Consider the following 15592-nt stretch of genomic DNA (forward strand, 5'->3'; position numbering starts at 1 on the left):
AAACACTCAAGGTGAGCAACTGCATGACCAACTGCATCTTTGCACTGTTCCTATTCCACTCAAATTTTTCCACCAATGAGGAGAGTGCCTTATTATTTTTTTTTTACAAGAAATTGTTATTTAAAATAAAAGCACCTTAATTTTAAAAATGAATGTAAAAGAAGAAAAGGAGCTTAAAACAATAAAAGGTGTCCTACCTGTGGTATCTGTTATCCATCTTTTCATTTTCCACGTCAGGGTTCCAGTCCTGAAGCCCCATATTTGCTCAGTCCCAAGTACAAAGAAAATCCTTAAAAAAGGCTGCTCTCTCAAGAGATTAAATCACCACACAACCTTTGTAATACTTTAATTTAGTGAAGATTTCACGTTTTTATTAGATTTGACAAAACTTGCAATTTTTGATGCCCAGTGATAGTAGTACACTTCATTGTCTCTCAGGAATATGCCATGTGTTCTCTACCTGTATGAATGTAATGATCTCTGTACCCAGAAGGCCAACACAACACTAACATGGCAGTGGATCATTCTTTGTGATTGTTCTTCCCGTTCCTTTGATCAGTCGATACTATGGATATGAGCAGGTAAAGGCTTGTGCTCCTACTGTGCTTATTCAAGCTACCTCAGAAAATGGTGGATAGAAATGGGATGCTCAGTCCATTCTGCTGCCCCTGCTAGGACAGCACTGATGTTGGGCTATCTGCTTTCTGACTGGCAGAGCAAGGCAATAAATTTATTTTCCTCTAACAAAAACTGTCAATAATATTAAAGGTACAGTGGCATTTCCTACAGATGCATGTGGTTACCTTTTGCACTTGGTACAGTTGGGTAAATCTGGTGTTTAGTCTTCCCCTTTTTAGCTGTCTATTGTCTTCTAGCATCACTACTAATTTTGACTGCCAAATGCCAGTGTGCTCTGAAGACTAATGAAGAGGGGAATAAAAACAACCCTGCAATATGAGTTACATGTTGCCTATGAGCAACAATACATAGGAAAAACAAAGAGGAAGTTTGGATCTCCCTCATCCTCAGCTGTTGGTGTGTGGTGCAATGTGGCTCCTCTCTCAAAAACCAGGACCCAGGCCCAAGGTGCAAACGCAGCCCGGGCCCTGAGCAGGGATGCAGCTTACAGCGGGTGTGCCACTGCCTGTTGTTAAGGGAGTTGTGGAACCACCCATATCTGAATTCCTATCGCACTTGTGCTGCAACGTAATTAGTGGGAAAGGGGGGGGCAAAGAATGATAGGTAGTAATATCTCGCTAATCTACTTTCTAAAATAAAATACACGCATCACGTCTTTCACTGGAGAGAAAATGTGGTACTATACAAATATGTTCTGCAGAGCTGAGTGCCAACACCCCACTATTCTGAGGTAGGATTCAGCACCGTGCTTATTTCTACAGAAGGTTTTGATCGTGAGCGCTCCGACACCGAAAACAACACAACTCTGCTCTGCACTCGAGTTGAAGATCTGCGTCTGTGTTCCACACACGGCTCCCTCGAAGGCAGGGCGCGGGAAAGCGCAGAGAAGTTGCTGAGGAGAGAACCTGTAACGACAGAGGCGCCCTCTTTCGGCAACGTGCAGTACTGTTTCGTGCTCTCACGGCACGAGGACGCCAACTTCGGGTTCCTGCAGCAGCCCCGAGGTGCTGCGGCACTGCACGGCGCCCGCCGGAGCACTCACACCCGCGGGCTCCTGACAGCTGCCCGAGCCCTCAGCCAGGCAGCGGCGGGGCGGGGAGGCCGCCCCCCTGCGGGCCGGAGGCCGCGGGGCAGCGACAGGTGCCGGCTCGGCGCGTGTGGGCGTCGGCCGAAGGGAGCTTCTCTCAGGGGCGCCTCGTAGAGAGCGGGGACCGAGGCGGCGGGGCGAGCGTGGTGCCGCCGCCCCCTCGGCAGGCTAGCGGCGGGCGGGCGGGCAGGAGGCGCTTGGCGGTGTCCCTGCGCCCCTCTCCGACGCGCTCGGGGCGGGGGAACGAAGGGGATATGAAACTCGCCGCGGCCCGTGTGGCGCTGAGGGGCTGCGAGGTGCGGGCGGCGCCGCGATGCCTGGCGGCGGGAGGGCCCCGACGTAGCGGCGCGGTGCCGCGGGGCGGAGGATGGCGTGCGGCGGCGGCGGCTGCTGCTGCTCGGGCGCGGGGCGACTGAACGCGGACAACGCGCGGTTCCTGCTGCTGGCGGTGCTGATCGCGCTGTACATGCTGTGCGGCGCGGCCGTCTTCTCGGCCATCGAGCTGCCCGGCGAGCGGCGGGCCAAGCAGCGCTGGGAGGAGCGGCTGCAGAACTTCACCCGCCGCCACAACCTCAGCCGCGCCGAGCTCCGCGACTTCCTCCGCGAGTATGAGGAGGCGAGCGTGGCCGGCATCCGCGTCGATGACATCCGGCCCCGCTGGGACTTCACCGGCGCTTTCTACTTCGTGGGCACCGTCGTTTCCACGATCGGTGAGTGCCGGCGAGCGGCTTCTCCCCGCCGCGTGGCGGTGCGGGTCGGACGGGGCGGGCGGCGGCCGCTCCTCGGGGCTCGGTGTTGGTGTCGGCCAACAGGTGCGTGTGTAGCGCTGCCCCGCCAGCGAACCGAGCGGGGTCGGGCCGAAGAGCTCCGGGGGGGGGGGGGCATGGGGGAACGCGAAGACGCGGAAGAGGGAAGCGCGGCGGTGGAAGGGGCTGGCTGCAGCGCTCGGGGGCTGTCGGCAGAGGGGCTGCGTGCGGGCGGCGGTCTGCGCGGTTACCGCCGCGGTAAGCGTGGCTGCCGCTTTTTGTTAACAGCATTTCCAATTCAAATCTGTTTCCCTCCACACAAGAAGCGCTCTGAGGGGTGGCAGCAATTCTTCCAGCAGTCTCTGTTACCGCGTGCTCCCTGGCTGCAGGCGGGACGCCTCACCCTACGTACTGTGGGCGAGCGTTGGCCCGGCCAGGTGTTACAGCTGGGTACTGCCCGTGGTTCTGCCCAGCCTTCCTCGGCACCGGGTTCCTTAAGCTGGAGATAATTTGGTGGTGAATGATGCAGTCAGGTTGGCTTTGTGCTACTCAGGGCCGTCACATCTTCGGTCTGGAAGACCTCAGAAGCATCCTTACATGTTTTGCTGAGCTACTGCTTTAAAATGACTTTATAACGTTGTTCAGTCGGTATTTGAGAACTGTGTTTGAGAAATCTCCCGTAATATTTGTTCGGTGTATGACTGAAGTATGTTAGTGAGCCTAATGGTTTCTATTGCAATAGAATCACAGGGAACAGAGCTGGGACCACATGTTCCCTGCTCCACCTCTGCTCCAAGGGGAGGCACCCATTGTGCAGTTACTTCCCCACAGGTGTTTGAACAAGCTGGTGTTTTAGAACTTGAAATGTTGGAGATCCCACAAGGAATCAAACTCAGTGCATCATCACGCTCATAAGAAAAACACTTTTTCCCATTATGTACCTTACTGAAACTCAGCGATTTCCCATGTTTTTGTCCTGTTCTCTTTAAACACAGAGAACGCCTTTTTTTTTTTTTTTTTTTTTTTTTGTGCACAAGGGCTGTAGCAATGTGTCCTTTCTGTCTTTTCCCAATCCGGAGAACCACAGTATTATAAAAGCGCTTAACATTGATGCAGTTAATCATCACCTGTAATACTTGGTGCCAGTTGTTCTGAGTGTTAATATTTATTTTTTCTTGTATACAGAGATTGTTAAGGGAAGCAGAGTCTCTGTGGTCTCATTAGCTGTAATTACTTTAAGGATAAGCACCACTTAGCCACTCACACTTCCTAGTAATTCCTCTGATTTGCTGATTGCCATTGCCTACAATTTAGCACTGTGTTTCTGCAGATGATGCCATGGAGAACCATTTTCCTTCACATTGTATATAGTCAGTACTCTGAAGTTTTACATCCTGTGCCTTCTTTTGGCCTGGCTTTGCTCTCAGTCTCACCAGTGGTGTTGTTTTCCCAGTTTTATCAGTTTCATCATTCTTTCTTAGTCCTGTCAGTGCTGACTATCTTATCATTGGCATCACTCTTCCTTAACCTTCCCAGAAGTGTGGCTGTTCTGTGAGGCTAGCTGTGTGTTCCATCACTTAGCCTGTGGCAGGCAGGACTCTCCGGGTGATTTTTGTCACTTCCCCAAGGCTGCACCACACAGGTGCTTTCTCCTGTGTGCTCTGCAAGCACACATTTGTTTTTATTAACTGTATTGTGGCTGTTCCTAATGCTAGGCTGTGTTTTACACATCTCTGATCAACAGTGTGTCTCTCTTCTTGGCCCCTTCTGAATGGCCACATCTTTTTTCATGTCCCATTACAGTGCCTCAAAATCGATGCACGAGTCCATCTGGGATCTTGCTGGGCTGAGGGAACTAGGAGGATTCTTTCTTGTGTTTTTCAGTCTGTTCTTCTAGTGGCTACAGCCATTTCGACAGCTAAGTAACATTTAGTTTTCAGCTAAGAATGCTTCTTCAGGAATCAGTGCTGTTGTAGTACATTCCTTTTATCTTCCAGTGTTTGTACTATTTACTGGTATCAAATATTTTGATTTGGCAGGTAAATTGTTGCAAAAGCAGCCATCTTTTATTTCTTCTATAAATTCTATATTATTTTTTTCTCATCCACCTGGTGAAAATTATTTTGTTACCATACTGTAAATGTATTTCAACGCAAATGTATTTACTTCTGCAGTAAGTAAGGAAAATCCAACCACTTTGGTATACTGCTAAAACATTGCTGAGGCATTACCTATAGCATCAACTGCTTGCTTGTACCTGAACTGCAAAGTTTATCACTGTGGGGTTTTGTCTCTGAGAGGAAAGAAAAGAGATTTGTAATATCTAAGAGGATGATACTGTCTTTTAATTAAGTCTCACATAAAATATTTCTCACCCAGATATCAGCTTTTGATATCAGTGCACTGAGTCAGTGGTTTGAAAATAAATATAACTGACCTATACGAAACTCAACAGAGCTAATAAAATAGACTAATAATAGACTAATAAGCATAATTAGTTTGTTTTAGTTTAGTAATTTAAAGTTTGTTCTGTAAAAGGCTTTATTCAACCTGTAACTCCTCTCTTTGATGTGTCTTTTGCTTAGTGTGATCCTGCATTAAGCACTCAGATTATCCATATAGTGGAAAGATTAGAAGTTTAAAAAGGCAGCCACCATGCCCAACTGGAAGATGACCTGTGCTAGACAGATCCTGAAAAAGATGGAGGTAAAGCCTCTCCATCAATGAAAGTAGCTACCTGCTGGGAGGAGCCCAAGCATGTAAATAAATCATAAAATATCCTGAACTGGAAGAGACCTACAAGGATCATTGAGTCCAATGTCTGGCTCCACACAGGCCATGTATGTTTCAGACTCTTCCATAAACCCACTTTGTTTGCCAAGTTAGATGTATTTCACTTCCCACATAATAAGACGAAGTTGGATGAGGCCCTGGGCATCCTCATCTAATGGGTTGCAGCCCTGCCCGTGGCAGGGAAACTGGAACTGAATGATCCTTAAGGTCCCTTCTGCCCCAAGTTACCCTATGGTTCTGTGATGATGTACTGCCTCTTTTGCTTAGAAATCAAGAGGTAGTAACATCTGAGAGATCAAAGCAGTTTCTTTCTTAGCAAGGGCTTGAAGCAACATCTCTGTGTCTCAGCAGAATGCAACCAACCAACCACCAATCTGGGCAGTAATTTTAAGCAGAGACTCTCAGTGTTCTCTGATGAAATTGTTTCATGTTGCATAAAGAAAATCTTCCATAGGCTAGTAAGTAACAGAAAACCTGAGTCTTGGTTCGCACTTCAGTGAATGCCACTTCTGTATTGAAGGGTGCAGCAGTTGGTAGGCTCCAGGTGGTTGGCAGTTTTGGACTTTAAGATCCCAGCTATCAACTGGCACTCATAGGACCTCTGTGGTAACTTGGGACAGTAGTTGCTCCAGGAGGCAGGGAGGTGCTTGAGTATTGGATTGTTGCTTGTCATTCTACTATGAATCACCTTGACATCCTCAATTCCACTTGAAATAGGTGGATGCTCCTCCCCCTGAGTGATACAGAGGGCTGGCAGCATGGGGTATTTGCAGCACATCCTCCTCTGCTTTTTGAAACACAAACAAACAAACAAAAAAACAGTTATTGACTTCAGTTGCATCAAGTGAAGAACTTATCATTAATGTCTATTTATCTCATGTACATCTGTCTTTTTGCAAATAACAAAATCAAAAGGAATTTGTTTCCCTTTCTAAGAAGGAATCATAGAACGGCCTGGGTTGAAAAGACCACAATGATCAAGTTTCAACCCCCCTGATATGTGCAGAATCACCAACCACCAGACCAGGCTGCCCAGAGCCCTGAATGCTTCCAGGGATGGGGCATCCACAACCTCCTTGGGCAACTTATTCCAGTGCATCACCACCCTCTGTGTGAAGAACTTCCTCCTAATATCTCAGCCAATATCGTGGTATTGATAAAAAGCTGGTTGTTTTAACTCTGAAAGAATTAAAATATATCTTGTAGTGAAGGGATAGCCTAAAGAAAGTAACTGATCAAACTGGTGTATGATATGGTGGATGTGTGGTGTTTGACCACCCTCACAGCAGAAGAGGGTATTCAGTTTGTGCCCGTTGCTTCTTGTGTTTTCTGAGTGAACTGCTTGTGAAAAGTGAGGCAAAGGAGGAAGTTATATCATTTTCACGAACTGAGTTGCGTTTTCTGGAAAAACTGATAAAATTAGACTCCTTCCTCTCTGCAAGAAGCTGCAGCATGTTGTTCTGGAGGCGTACAGTCTTGGTGCAGGATAAATTGAGATTTGTCCCCTGATGCATTGCTTGTGGCCCACGAGGTGAGATTTTGTTGTGGGAAATACCTACTATTGAAGGACACTACAGCCAAAAATAAAAAAGAATGAGGAGGAATAATGCCTAGCAAAACACTAGGTCGTGCAAACTAGAGAGCTACAGCCTGCAGCCTTCAGGTTACTGCCTCGGTACCATCTGTACTGTGAGTCAAAGGGTGGCAGCTGCCCTGTGTGCTCCACTGGTAGCCAAGGGCCTGGTGACACAGAGGCGAGGGACGTGCCGTTACCAACTGAACCCGATCTGCATGTCTAAACTACTTGAACTTGTGCAACTCTAGGTACATTGTTCTTACATATAACATTTTCCTTCTTTCAATACTGTTTATGCTGCAAACAGTTCTAATAATTCAAAACAGTGACCTGCTTTCGCCAGTGAGCTGTAACTGAGACCGAGTAATCCCAGGTGGGGCAATGAGATAAGCTCACAGTTGTGTTTTGCTTTTCATAGATTCGTTCTGGATTTTTCTTATGGTGGACTCCGCAGTTTTCTTCTTGCTGAGACAGCACTTCAGCAAAGTTGTGCATGTGTGTGTCCTACTGTTCAGAGACAAGCAATAGAAGTCAGTGCTTTTAGTCATGCTTGTATCTATGCCCCTCATTCTTTAGTAAAAGGTAATGTCATCTCTTTGCTTTGTTTTGTCCCATGGCTCTTGTCCATGAACATTAGTTTTCTAATCATGAACTTCAGAACATAGCACCTGACCCCGAACTCTGACCTGAATGGAAGCCCTTGCACATTTTCCTTTAATGAAATCCCTCTCTTTCCCTAAAAATGGGGGCACACAGCTCTTATATAAAGTGTGTGTATAAAGTTCTGCCCTTAGAGGAGAAGTTTGGGTTTTGGTTCCCTGCTCTGTCCCCTCTCCCATTCTGACTATACTTGCTGAGGGCATGGCCCACATACTTTTTCACCTGCATTTTGTGGAGGGTGGTTGCACATAACTTTCAGTTTCATGGCTCCTTTACTGACTCCAAGATGTGTTTCACCAAGATTGCTCCCGCTGATGGAGACTCCTGTGAGTATCTCTTTGTTCAGATGGGAGCTGTTTCAGGCGTTCTTCTGAGGTGCTGAGCTTCTCCGAGGTATGACAGAACAGGTGCCTGCAGGGACCAGATTTTGCTCCTGGAGCCACTGAGCTTCTGAATCCTTTCCTGGGTACAAAGTGCTTTTTGTCATCTTGCCATACTCCTAAGCAAAAGTCCTAAAGATTGCACATTTATATATGTACACAATATGTATATATACACATACACCCCATTTATTTATTTATTTCCAACAAGAACCAATGATTCTCCTGCCTTCCTTAGTTGTAGAGCTTCTTGAAGAATGGAAATAGCCCAAATGTCAGAGCAGGTCGTGACTACTTGAGCTAGTACAACACCCACTCTCCCCTTGAATCCACTCATCCTGCAGTCTCTGACTTGACGATCGCAATTCCACTTGTATGCTGGAAATGCGGAATGCAAGAAACTGAATGCCATGTCTGATGTCTTTTCCCTTTTGGCAAACTTTAAAAATGATTAGCTTGCAAGATGACAGAGGCTGGTAGATTTCCAAGATCTCACACTTTCAGTGCAGAAACTGAATTCTGATAAGCAGAAATAGTGTATGAGAAAGGACTGCGTAAAAACATTATTGCAGTAATTAATGTCTCAATAACTGTATGGTTAATTTAAAATGAAAAGCATGTCTGGTGAAATAAGTAGTAATCAGCAAGGATATTAAATATAGAAGGGAGGATTTTTCATACTTTTCATATTCTATCAATATGAACGAAACAAGGTGAAAAAAATGTTCCACTGATTGCTTTAGAGGTTCTTGGTTGTTTTTTTTTTTTTTTCCCAGAAGATATCGAAACACTTCTGCCGGCTGCATTCATTGTGTAAATAGAGTGGGGCTGCTTTCCTTTTTGTTTTGTTTTGGGTTTTTTTTTTTCCCAAATAATGTAGCAGTTGCATTAAGAGTGCCAAGAGGATTTTAATTAAAGATTGAAATACTCTCTTACTACGTGTCTTTAAAATGGAGCTGCAGAAGAAAGAGGAACAACAAGGATTGCTCAGTGCCAACAAGAGGAAGCAGAAAACAACCAGAAAATATGAAATTAGAAGCAGCAAAAAACAAGGAGGTTTGTTTGACATGCAGGCAACTGATAGAGTTAAAAAAAAAAAAAAGCCTGGAAAAATGTTTCCTCTCTTGTACTAATACTTTAACAGGAAGGTGTTTTTCCTAGTGCGTGTGAAAAAGGCTTGTGTTAGTTGCAAGACATGTTTAAAGCCTGAATTCAAGCAGTACTAATCTGATAGCCCTGAGAGCCTAAAAGACATGCTTTTGGAGACAACTATGGGACCAATTCCCTTCCTTTGGGCTTGAGGGGGCTGTTCAGGAAAGGCACCTCTGGAGCAAAAGGCTCTTGACTTCACATCCTGTATTTTTTATCTCTCTCTCCCTGTGTTCTGTTTGCCAAGGAAGATGCTCAGGGTGATGCTTCAGGGAAGTTGCTGGTAAGTTGAGACAGACCTGTTGGAGCGCATCCAGACAAGGGTCACAAAAATGATCAGTGGAATGGAACACTTCTCCTATGAGGACAGGCTGAGAGAGCTGGGGCTTTTCAGCCTGTAGAAGAGAAAGCTTAGAGATGACCTGATAGCTGCGTTTCAATACCTAAAAGGAAAGAAGGATCTGTGGTAACAGAACCAGGGGAAATGGCTTCAAGCTTAAAGAAGGTAGATCTAGGTTGGATATAAGGAAAAAGTCTTTTACAGTGAGGGTGATAAGGCACTGGAACAGGTGGCCCAGAGATGTGGTGAATGCCCCATCCCTGGAAAATTTCAAGGTGAGGCTGGATCAGGCTCTGAGCAACTTGATCTAGCTGTGGATAACCCTGTTCCTTGCAGGGGAGTTGGACTAAATGGCCTTTGAAGGTTCCTTCCAACTCTAAGGATTCTGTGATTCTGTTTGTTTCAGAGGCTACCAAATGATCATTAATTCACTTAGCATCTTATTGCCACCAGCCTAGGATTGGATCTGTCAGTAAAACTAGAATGTTCTCCACGTGTGAAGGACTTATTTCCCCAAGTAAGTGATTGGTTCACTGTAATAGTTATTGATTAATGTGTAACAGACCTGTATAAAGAAAAGATGTAAAACAAAAATGTAGAGAGGAGAATGATGGTTATGATGAAAGAGTTGCCACTGACATATATGCAGATCTAAGCAGAACTTTCACATCAAGCAAACGATGCAGTGGGAAAGAAGCTTGAAATGAAGTCACAGAAATCATGTTTTGTGCCATTTACAAACTTGATCTAAAAGTGCATAGGCATGGTAGCATAGCACATTCTGTCTTGGACAGAAGCTTCAACATAGGAGTGAGCCACAAGATTAAGGGAAAGGCCAAGTAAGTTCTCGTGTGTACATTTCATTGCGTCTCATCAGTCTCCAAGTGATCTCCAAGTCATCCCACTTTACAGAAGATATCCAAACTAGATCAGATAAATTAATGTATCCTAACCCATCTTTTTCTCTTCCCAGAAAAAAAAGATGAGATTCCAAGTGCAAAAGTTCATAATCATACTGGTGGTGTTGAAAATTAGATTACTAAATCCCACCATAGTAATGTAAAGGTGGGCACCCCGAAGGTGCAAAATCAGTACAACACACCACTGTCGGCAATGCTGACTGCAGCTTTTTTGACATAGGTTCTCTCCTCAAAATAAGTACTTAAAAGCATTCTGAAATCTGCAGAGGAAATAATTTTATGAATTATGCTCTCTCAAGAAGATCAAGATGAGACTTTTTTTGTCCAGGGCACGGGACTTGATCCCAGTAGGGAATTTACCTAGTTACAAGTTTATGTGCTGGGAGATGAGCACAAATTCTCCTACAAGTTCTTCAAACATAAAAGCAACTTAAGAGGAAACTGCCTAGATTTGACTCTAACCTAGCTGCAGTGCAAATGTAGAAGACAGCTTCTGTGACCACAAAGTGGCGAAGTTCATTAATCTATAAAGGAGAAGGAAGAAGATAAAACCAAGGGTCTTCAAGTGCAAAAGTTTTATTAAATTCAGAGATTTGCAGTGTGCAATCTCAAAGGAACCAAAAATAAAGAGAAATGAAGGCAGGCTAGGAATTTCTCAGACAAAAGATTCTTGTGATACTGCCTCAAGTGTAGAAAGAGGACAGGACCAATATGTCTAAATTTTAAATTAGTTATAGATTTGAGTTGTATAGGAAAGAAGCGTACTGGAAATGGTCCTGTGATCACGATGAAAAGGAAGCAGTTGGAAATTCCATTTTATAAACAATTTTCACTGGATCACTGTCAGAATAGAAGAATGTATCTAATGGGGCTCTGCAGGGGCATGCTGCTTGTCTGCAGTCCAGAACTGCTGCTGGGAAGAAAAGAAAAAAAAAAAAAGTCTGAAGAAGCTTTCAGTTAATGTTTTTACTATGTTCTGTTCTGGAAAACATTATCCAGAACAGTTTTCATATTTGGGCTGCTGCACTTCTAGAAGGAAGTAATTGGCATGACCAGACATCTTGAAGACAGGACTTACACCAGAACTGGGAGAAAACAGGAATTTCAATAGCTGAGAGAAGGGAGTTTTTGAGTGACAAAAAGTATAATATGTGAAAATCCTTTGCAAGAAGGATTTAATACTGAGTGCGCAGAAGTTAGGATGTAAGTTAGTGGGGGGGCTTAAACGACAACAAAGACAGTTCAGATTGCACATAAAGAATTTCCTAACACAAGTGCAGTGTGAGTCAGTTGTGGAGCTTCCCTGGTGAGAATCCATCACTGCAGGTCTTTAAGAGCAGGTTAACCAGACATCCCCAAGAACGGCACTGCAAACTTTAATTCCATCACTGGACAGGGAATGGACAGAATGACCTTTTAATGCCCCTCCAGAGGTTCTATGATAGTATCTACTCATGCTCCCTGTTGGCCTCCAAAAATAAAGGCTATGTGTGCAGCCCACTGCATTTAAAACTTTGTTCTTCATCAGTTTTCCCTTGTGTTTTTAGGATGCAGATACAAAGGATTTTGTGGCAGATTTACAGTGAACATACAGATTTAAAAATAAATGTTGAGGGACATGGTTTAGTGGGAGCTATTGGGAATAGGTGAACGGTTAGACTGGATGATCTTTTAGGTCTTTTCCAACCTTGATGATTCTATGATTCTATGATTCTATGATTCTATGTTGTTAAACCTTCATGAAATCAAAGTAAGATTTTAATACTGAAATAAAACAGGCTTCAGTGTATGCAATTATGTTACCCTACTTAGTATACTTCTCAAATTAAATAAACTTTACAAAACCTAAAATAGAACTGATCATGCACTGAGAAGCTCTAAATTAAAGCAGTGAAGTCAGATACAGCGATATCTTTACTGCTGCTAAAATGAGATAGAAAAGATGAGGTGGAAAATGATTCATTAAAAACAGCGTAATGTGCATGAATGTTTACAGTAATGTAACATTTACACAGATACTTGTGTGACTGAGAGACAAAGAGCAGGAGGAAAGTGCCATTGTTCTTATTCAATAGATGAAGAGTTAGGGCAGTTACATTACTTTTAAACTGAGTAAAGGAAGGAAGAGCAGTTGTGCATACTCAGACCCAGCCTTCATGTAGGGTGGAACACGGCTGCGGGCTGCTGTTGGATTTTTGTTTTTTTAGAATCGTTTTTGTACATATATTAACCAGGAAAAAACATTTGGGAAAGCTAGAACTATAGCCACCTTAAATAATGCAAAATGTCAGGGCAGTGATGCGAAGTATGGCCTGCTGCTGGCTTGTGTGAGTTTGTAACTGTGTATCAGATCCCACAAGTTTTAAATGTGTGTGGTTTGCTTCTGAATTCTTCTGGCAATATTCTTCTTACCAGGAGCCTAATAAGCAAACTCCTGCAAGCGGTCACTCAGTAAAACTGTGGAGCATAAACTGTCTGCAAAGTATTTAAAATCTGCTGAGCAGTGTTTCCTAAATGCTGAAGCTACAGCTCAGGGAAATGGGAGTTCTGACATGGAGCAGCTTGTCTGAACTGCTCCCAGCAGTATCTGCTGTGGGTACCGACTGCTGTGTGGCAGCAGGTTCTCTGCAGGATGTCCATTTCCTCTTTCAGAAACTCACCTCCAGGTGTCCACACAGACCAAACTCTGTAACGCTGCTGGCGTGCACAGAAGGCCACCTTGTGCGAAGATCTCCCTGCTACAATTCCTCCCTCCTTTCCCGGAGTATTTGTGGTGGTTCTCCCTGAATTCACTATACGATAAATCCTTTTGTCCTTCGTGATGCAGTTGTGATGGGATGTCTAAGAAGGTGAAAATCCACACCTTCCCATGTTACCTGGTCTGCTCATCTGACTGAGAGGCAATGTTTCTGTGAAAGGCCTGAAACTTTGGCTTTGTGCTAAACACTTTCCAGTGTAATGGTGATCCCTGATTAAACTGCTTAGTGTATGATGACCTGAAGAACAGATATCAAAACTTACTCTCTATAGTACTTCTAAGGCATCTCTACATTTCTAGGCCAGAAGTTTCCTGAGGAGCACGTGGCAGGCTGAGCTGGATTGGTTCTATGTGTTGGAGCACACAGCAAATCAGAGTTCTCTGAACGGTGTGCTGACACATGCCACAATGAGATTGCTTATTTCCTGGAGGAAAGTAACAGCCTAATCACAGCTGAGAACATTAGATGTGCAATGAAGTGGGATAAGTTGAATGGAGAAGAGAGCAGTAACCCAAACAACCTACTTGCTGGTTATGGGAGTGGTCTTTGTGCAGTGGATGAGCACTAGGAGTAAGGCAAGTCAAAATGTAGCAAACAGCAAGGGAGTTTTGATTTGGTTGTTCGTTTTTTTTTTTTTTAATAAAAAGAAAAAAAGAGAGGGAAAATACTGTCTTAAAGTGATTAAAAACTAGTCAGGTGAGATAATTATTTACTTAATAGTTTATAATATGAAGCAGTTATTTTGACTTGGATTGGACCACTTACGTGAGGAAGCATATAGAAATCTTGCTATAGCAAATTTGTAATTCAGTCTTTACTGCTTGGGGGAAAGGTTGGAACTCAATGCCCAGTACAAGCTGACTGCCTTTACTGAGTTTTAGAATGGTTTAGTCCAGATATAAAATACTGAAAATAAAGGCTTTGATGACTGCTTATCATTACTTGTTGGAGCAATTCTGTTTACTTCAGTTGAATTATTTCCACTGTTAAGATGAGGTATTTGTTCAGATAATTGCCATATGGTAGTCCTCAGTTATTATGGTTAAGCCTTTTTAGAGTAGTATAAAATATTTCAAAACAAAATTGTTTCAACATCAAAATTGGGAAAAAAAATTGATTGAATCCTTGAACAGTATTCTTTGAAATGTTGTTATATAACAGATTGCAACAGAAAATGTTTAGGATTATAAGGCTGGGACTTTTATGGCATTCATGTGGCTTAAGTGCCATTCCTGATGGAGGACTATAGCTTGTGGAAACCCTTCAGTTTTCCAGACTTGTGAAAAGTCAGTATATCAGAAGATGGTAAAGTGGTGTTGATTGCAAATAATAGCCCAGGCTTCTTTCAACCTCAAATCAATTTTGAGTTTGAGATGGGTATTTTTTAGACAGTGCAAATGTTAATAAGGCTGTAGATGTGTTTTATCCACACAGGAAAAGTGGTGAGCATTTAATAGAAATCTGTTCTGTTGGAAATCCAATAGTCTTTGGTCATTAGGGAAATGGAGAAATGGGAAGCACTTATTGCATCAGTTAAGAAAGGCAGCAGTGTGAAACGAAAAGAAAAAAAGTAGCAAAAGGTGATAAAACACTGAATTTGTATGTACCAAAGATGTAAACTAAAAAAAGTTTTTCTATTTTAAGCAAGTATTTGCATTCCTTTTCCACTCCTGTTTGCAGTTGTCAAAACTTCACAGCAGCAGCTGCCCGGCCTTCTTGCTAGAACAGACTCCTTCTTGTCAGCATCAGGACTCTTACTGGTGGCAGCAGCGTAGGTGCAGCCTGTGCACAGCTGAGCATTGCTACTTGCCACAAGAGTGAATTCTGTGCTCTTCAGCACTGGCTCGTAGTCAAGCTGAAAAATTAAAGCTGGTTGAAGCAGAAGGGTTGTGTTCTGTAAGTTACTTTGAAAAGATGCTAAGGTCCAGTTAGAAGCAGAAACATACTTTTCTAAAGTTATAAGAAAATATAAATGGGGCAGTTTGTTGTTAGGCAAAAATCTTCTCTTTCAGTGCAACTTTTATGTTGCAGATTTTAATTCCTTCTTTTGTTAATCACCCCATATTGCATCTCTTTTCTATTCTCGACGTGCTTTGCAGTGGCATTGTGCTGCTGTTTGTTGTCAGAAAAATTATACTCTCTAATGGGCAGTTTCTCTCTTTTTGTAAATAGGAGTTAATTTTGTTACACAGACTGCCCTTCCTCCTTTCATCTTTTATGTATAATGCTTTATATAGGAAGTCCCATCTGCCTGAAGATCTGGAGTCTGCTCTGCCGTCTGTGGCTGCAGTACTCCTCATTCACAGAGTAGGCAGTGGCAAGCTTCATTTGGAGTGTAACAAGGAATTTAGTAAGGCTGTCCTAAGTGCTACAGTGAACAGTGCTGCCTTCCTACCTATGAAGTGCTGTTTCTCCATCAGTTTAAACATTGCTGTGCTGGTAACAACACCACCTTCCAGGTGAACTGGACACCAGAGCCTTGTATCATTAGAACTGCCCTGGTACCCACTGTAGGATTTCAGCCTTGCCTGTCCTTTTCGATC

At 43.6% G+C, this 15592-nt stretch overlaps 1 protein-coding gene across 1 annotated transcript in view; it reads left to right on the top strand.

The window, feature by feature from the left end:
* The first annotated feature begins 2093 nt into the window (after positions 1 to 2093).
* The window catches only part of KCNK13 (potassium two pore domain channel subfamily K member 13), a 50978-nt gene continuing 37479 nt past the window's right edge, over positions 2094 to 15592 (top strand). Inside the window, exon 1 of the mRNA XM_042869897.1 lies at positions 2094 to 2436. Coding sequence (XP_042725831.1) covers positions 2094 to 2436 — 343 coding nt within the window. The remainder of the gene's footprint in view (positions 2437 to 15592) is intronic.

The sequence above is a fragment of the Lagopus leucura genome, unplaced genomic scaffold (genome assembly GCF_019238085.1).
Source record: "Lagopus leucura isolate 7727_CA_CO unplaced genomic scaffold, USGS_WTPT01 Super-Scaffold_1, whole genome shotgun sequence".
Lineage (NCBI taxonomy): Eukaryota > Metazoa > Chordata > Aves > Galliformes > Phasianidae > Lagopus > Lagopus leucura.